Source organism: Zootoca vivipara, chromosome 6 (assembly GCF_963506605.1).
Source record: "Zootoca vivipara chromosome 6, rZooViv1.1, whole genome shotgun sequence".
In the NCBI taxonomy this organism is placed as follows: Eukaryota; Metazoa; Chordata; class Lepidosauria; order Squamata; family Lacertidae; genus Zootoca; species Zootoca vivipara.
This window is the reverse complement of record NC_083281.1, coordinates 78,695,474-78,701,473: the sequence shown is the minus strand read 5'-3', so window position 1 is coordinate 78,701,473 and position 6,000 is coordinate 78,695,474. Positions and strand designations below refer to the sequence as shown.

General features: G+C 45.8%; 1 protein-coding gene across 2 annotated transcripts in view; it reads left to right on the top strand.

Annotated features, from left to right (window-relative positions):
* The first annotated feature begins 275 nt into the window (after positions 1-275).
* The window catches only part of TNFRSF14 (TNF receptor superfamily member 14), a 28,840-nt gene continuing 23,115 nt past the window's right edge, over positions 276-6,000 (top strand). Inside the window, exon 1 of one of the 2 annotated variants that reach the window (XM_060276179.1) lies at positions 276-741. In XM_060276179.1, coding sequence (XP_060132162.1) covers positions 676-741 — 66 coding nt within the window. In that variant the 5' untranslated portion in view covers positions 276-675. Of the gene's footprint in view, positions 849-6,000 lie in introns of both variants that reach the window. The other variant, XM_060276178.1, reaches the window with a different exon arrangement.

The window sequence follows — 6,000 nt, the reverse complement described above, 5'->3', positions numbered from 1 at the left end:
ATAGTGCTTTTAAAGAAAAAAAGAACACCCCACAAATTGTTGTGGAAATGTGGAGACCTGAATCTAAGATCAGGGGAAATGAAAGATATTGAAAGGGAAAGGTTTGCCAATGTCAGCAGTTGCCTGGTGGTCAGAGTTCAAGAGCCAGGTGGTGCTTTTGCCTAGCTTCAAGTTCAGCCAACTCTTCACTGCTCCTGTCCTCCATCAACCGGGACCGATTCACTTGGACTAGAGTCAGTCATTTCCTTTCATCTTTCTGCTGCCAGGTACTTTTTTAAAAAGCATGATCAGAAGGACTGATCTATTGTGATTAGAGCCCACCTCCTGCTCCCTGTCTGCTATTTCCCGTCTGTAAACAGTTCTGGGAACACAGGATCCAGAGAAGAGTTTGCATAAAAAGGAGGAAAGGCAGACGAGCTTCAGTGACGAGAAATGAAGTGGCTGGGGAGAAATTATCTGGAACTGAGTGCGATTATTTAAGAGCCTCAGGGGAAAAGAAAGAAACCACAGCCAGAGAGATATATCTTTCTTTCTTTTTTACTTTCACTTTTGGAGCTCCGATCGCCGAGCTGTGACTGCTTCGTTTGACAGGACTCGGAGATTGCCTGGCAAGTTTGGTCTCGTTTGGTTGGAGGCCTAGAGGGCAAAGGCAGTGGGAACCGTGGGAACTTCAGAATGCAATGTTCTCGGTGCTGGGAATATGGAGTCCAGAAATCCTGGATCTATAGGAACCGAAGGGAGGTAAACACAAGATTGCAGTTAACTACAGGGTAATGACCTTTGTCTGCCTCGTGACTGGATGGAATTGGAATCCTCCTGGAACCCCTTCTTTCGGCACCATGCATCTGGTAAGCAAACTTTGAAACTGTGTGTATCCCCTCCCCTCCAGTCAGCCTATCGTGAAATAAGGGTGCAATAAAGAGATCTGCCTCCTTCCTCCTGAAAAAAATGAGGGCTTCAAGGAGAGTGGGTGTTGGGCCAGCCAGAGGATATTGCCAGCTCACTTGTTCTTAGCTGACCAGTGTATGGCTCAGTCTCCACTAGGAATGGTAGCAGGGAGAATACACCTGGCAGGTGGCAAACATCGCCTTTTAGAAATTAAAGCTTTTGTTGTTTTACCTGGTTGGGTTGGACTGGGAATTCAGGTCCCACTTGTTTTCTCTCTCTAAGACTTCCCCAGTAACTGAAAGTGAAAGGTGGTTTTTCCTATGAGCAGTGGCTGCTAGCAGGTGTTTATTCCTTTAAATCAAAAGGTACACTTGGCTTAGGATTTTAACCAATGAAATTGTTGGTAATGTGCAAATTTATTTGGGGATCAGGAAGGACCTGGAAATTTGTCCCTTTCAGTTTCTCATCTTTGCACTCATAAGTTCCGTTCTCCACATTTTCACATTGGTTTGTGATTTTTTTAAAAAGTTCACGAGCATTTGAGTGCACATTTCTCCTGATAGAACACATCTCCATAGGCAATTTTGCCCAATGTATACATTTTTTTGCAAATTGGGTCCTCCTTGCAAGAGAGGGCACGTGTTGCGGTGGGTCCCAGCAGACCAGGTCTAGGTGTTGGGGCGGGACAATTGGAGCAGCCACAACACCCTATTGGTGGTCCACCTGATGGGGTGCAATTGGGCTGAGGGCTTGCCAATCAAAGAGTCGGATGTACCAGTACTTAAATGCTGAGCTCACCGTAGAGACCCTCCTTCTCCGGTTGAGCTGCATTGCTGCAGGGGCACGGCAGGAATTTTCCCCACTTGGCTGATTGGCTGTTGCCATTTGGGTTCGCCTGCCGCGTAGCAAATCGGCACAACTTGTAAGGTTGGCGGATAGGCTCTGGTTCATGCTGATAGGGCGGTACGATCCCTTACCACCCTATAATTATATATTTGGGTATTCCTCTTAAGGGAATCCATGGACTGATGGTTGGTATTCCCCCAAGCGGGGTTGCCCTAATCCAGTGTTCTGGGCACATGTGGGGGAATCAGGGCCCAGCTGGTGCGTGCCAGTCGGGCAACCCCGTCCCAGGTGTGTACCTGGCTGCTGACTCCAGGTGCGCCCTGAGTCAGTGCTACCCTAGGTGGCTAGTCGAACCAGAGCCTATGCAACCACTCATTTGATTTGTAATCAATAAAGTTGTGGCCTAAATTCTGCCAAAAACCAAACAAAAATACGAGTCATGTCTGAATTTGTTTCTAGGCCTGGGATAGAGGGTCTCCACACGCAACCATTCCCTCTTATATAATGCATATTTGGATGCTATAGTCGGCATGGGTTGCATTTTAACAGATGCATTTTTGCACACATTACTTGCATGGAGAAGTGTGAATTTTGAAGGGCGACTGTGTTTCAGTTTGTGTATTATTTTAGAAAGTGAATTTTAGGTAGGTTTGCCTCTCAATGCAAACAAAATCTGATTTCTCCCCCATCCTTAGTAACAGCAATGATCCTGAACAATTAGGGCAGGCAAATCCCTGGACTTCAAATCCAATCACCCCTGATAACTAGCAGTGCTGGGTAGGGCTTATGAGAGATGATGTTGTTATTGGAAACCAACTTGTTGGATACCAAGTTGTTATTGGATACCAACTCAAGGGCCTCAAATCTCCCATCAAGGCTTTACATATTTAAGTAAGGCCAACTCTGTGGCACTTTCTCCCAGGTAGATGGTTGCAGGATCTGAGCCTAACAGCCTTTGTTTACTGCCGTAGGAAACCTTTTCTTGAAGGTTGCGCAAAGACAGGAATTATTGTTCGGCTTTCCTAGATCATGGCAAGATCTGTGTGTTTCCCAAACCTTGCATGTTCCACTTCTGTCCTGAGTCCTCCAGCTTCCTGGCACATCTGATCGAAGCCTGGGCTGCCTTTGAAGTCACCTTTCATTTCAAAACTGCCGTTTGCCAAATGGCATAGGAACTGATGCTGTTTTTATTTATTTAAAGAAACCCGCAAGTTCACCTAATTATAAGACAGGCACCTTGGGCTTTTGACTTCTACTTTTAGCGCAACCACAACCCCGTCTTTACTCAGGCATTGAGTATGATCCAGACATCCTCTCTCAGTGACCTTCTTTTTTTTGGTGGTGGAAATAAATGTGGGACGATGGAGGGTGTGTGTGCAAACAGTTGCGTGGGTGCAGAAGTGACTTTTCTATTGGCTAATACCTGTGGTGTCTGGTGCAATGAGTGACAAATCTTCGCCTTTCTGGTGAGTCACTCACTCTCTGTACTCAGAAAGCCACATGATTACTATTTTTAAAAGCAAAACCTCAAAAGGTGAACACTCACCTTTCAGGCCAGTCTGTATGTTACAGGAGTGCTCCTCAAGCTACCTGTTGCAAGGTACACCAAACTTCCTTTGAGAGACTGAGGATGACATAGTTGGGTGGGTGCTTTAACCCACTTTATCTCCTCTATAACCATTTGACGTGGTTCAATGGAAATATGGTGGCTACCTGAACTGTACCTGTCTTCATGGGGAACACTGAAACGTGTCCGCCTTGAGGAATGTTCACTAAGCCATTCTGTTCATTGCAAGGGCATCAAACAGAGAGAGAGAGAAGGGCGTTAATGCCAAAAAACGCCTCCCAAACCTCCAGGAATTTCTCAGAATCGCCACCTTGGCTGATGCATGAGAGCAAAGGGGGCACTGCCCCGCCAACTGTCAGACTCCCATCCCCAAACACCACGATAGAAAGTCTTGCTTGAGAGCAAGGGGGAGATCTGATTGTGACACAAGCTCAGCAGCAAGCACAAAGTCCAGAAGTCAGGATTCCCAGGTGCAAGCTGTGAAAATGTCCTGACAGTTGGCATGACCCTCCTACCAAGCTTTTAAAGTCAAAGCTGAATCTCTATTGGTAGAGCATTCCACAGGACTGAGCCAATGACATGAAAGGCTTGGTTTGTTGCTGTGGACAGGTGAGCATGCAACCAACGATGGTCTTGCCGATTATCTCAGTGATCGAGCTTGGATATCAGGGTACCCCAGACCGAAGTCAGTCAGGGCTTTGTAAATTAACACAAGGACTATGAACCTGGCTTTGTAGTAGATGGGCAGCCAGAGAATCTACTGTACAACCCACAAACTCCCTCCTCATAACCCCACTTCCATCTACTCTAAAGTAAAGGACTGTACCCCACACTGTCAAGTTTCCCAGTTTTTGACAGCAGAAGTAAAACAGAAGAAAAACTGATAGGAAGAAGTGGCCCTGAACATAACATACCTGCCCGCAGACTGTCTCGCCAGAGTGGTGCATGCTCTAGTTATCTCTCGCTTGGACTACTGCAATGCGCTCTATGTGGGGCTACCTTTGAAGGTGACCCGGAAACTACAACTAATCCAGAATGCAGCAGCTAGACTGGTGACCGGGAGCAGCCGCCGAGACCACATAACACTGGTCTTGAAAGATCTACATTGGCTCCCAGTACGTTTCCAAGCACAATTCAAAGTGTTGGTGCTGACCTTTAAAGCCCTAAATGGCCTCGGTCCAGTATACCTGAAGGAGCGTCTCCACCCCCATCGTTCAGCCCGCACACTGAAGTCCAGCATTGAGGGCATTCTGGCGGTTCCTTCACTGCGAGAAGCCAAGTTGCCAAGAACGCCCTCCCATCAGGTGTCAAACAGAAAAACAGCTACCAGATTTTTAGAAGACATCTGAAGGCAGTCCTGTTTAGGGAAGCTTTTAATGTTTAATAGACTATTGCATTTTAATATTTTGTTGGAAGCTGCCCAGAGTGGCTGGGGAAAACCAGCCAGATGGGCGGGGTATAATAATAATAATAATAATAATAATAATAATAATAATAATAATAATAATAAAGTTCTCTTAAGTACAAAGGTTATTTCCTGTCTGACAAGGCATCATTCACTTCTGCACCCTGTTGTGTAGCAAGATTAATGTCTCAGAGAATGTTACACACGGAGGGGAAGAAATGTTCCTGAGTCATGTTGGGTCACAATGTGGGTTTGTGGTGTCTCACTTCTGCAAGGTCTGTTGGCATGACTTCTTGGATGACAGCATCCCTTACAGCCAGTTCCATTTTTCTAGAAAAAGAGGTGCCAGAAGTAGCCACAAACACCTCCCTTGTTCTCTTATAATGGCAATGGCGCCCACCTGAGAGGTGCTGGAACTGAGTTCCGGTGAGTTCCTGCTGAAAAAGCCCTGCTTATAGCCCCCCCCCCCCCGGAGCTGTTTCCCATTGCACCATCTCGTTGGTCAAAATAATTGAAATACTGCTTTACCACATCTTCACCAGAAACTATGAAACTGGATTCTATTTGGAATTCACTTATTTGCTGGCACACATTGGCCAAATATGAACAGAGTTCTCTAGCTGAGGGGTAGGGGGCATCAGGTCCAGGCCTCTGTATTAGGCCTTGGGGACTGTCCCCAGGACACACTGCTCACTGGTCCAGCTTCCTAACTTGGATGGAGTACATCTTCGGACCCTGATAACGCATCTTGCTTATCTGGATGGGAGATGAAATGCGGCCCTCAAGCCGAGAAAGTTTCCTCACTTCTACTCCAGATGATGCGCAATACAAATCAAATGCAAATACTGTACCAAACTACATAAAATAACATCACCGTGTGTGTGTGTGTGTGTGTGTATACACAAACATAATTACACACCCACATGCAGGACCGGATTTAGGTTTGATGAGGCCCTAAGCTACTGAAGGTAATGGGGCCCTTTATATGTCCAGCTGTCCTTTGTCAACAACAAATTGTCGCTGTTTTTTGTGTTGAATATATGCTATCTTGTGATTTATGGACCTAATAGTTATCTGTATATAGAAATGAGCAAACCAGTGATATTTTAGGGAGCAGGCAGGGCCCATTACTTACATCATAGGCGCCTACACAACACAAAACACTGTGGCTGTACGTCAGTTTTATTTTATTTGTTTTTTATCTTATATTTTGGAAATGTACATCCAGGGGTTTTTTTCCCTTTGAATTTTTTTCAAGCCCCCAAGAGAGTGGGGCCCTAAGCTATAGCTTTTT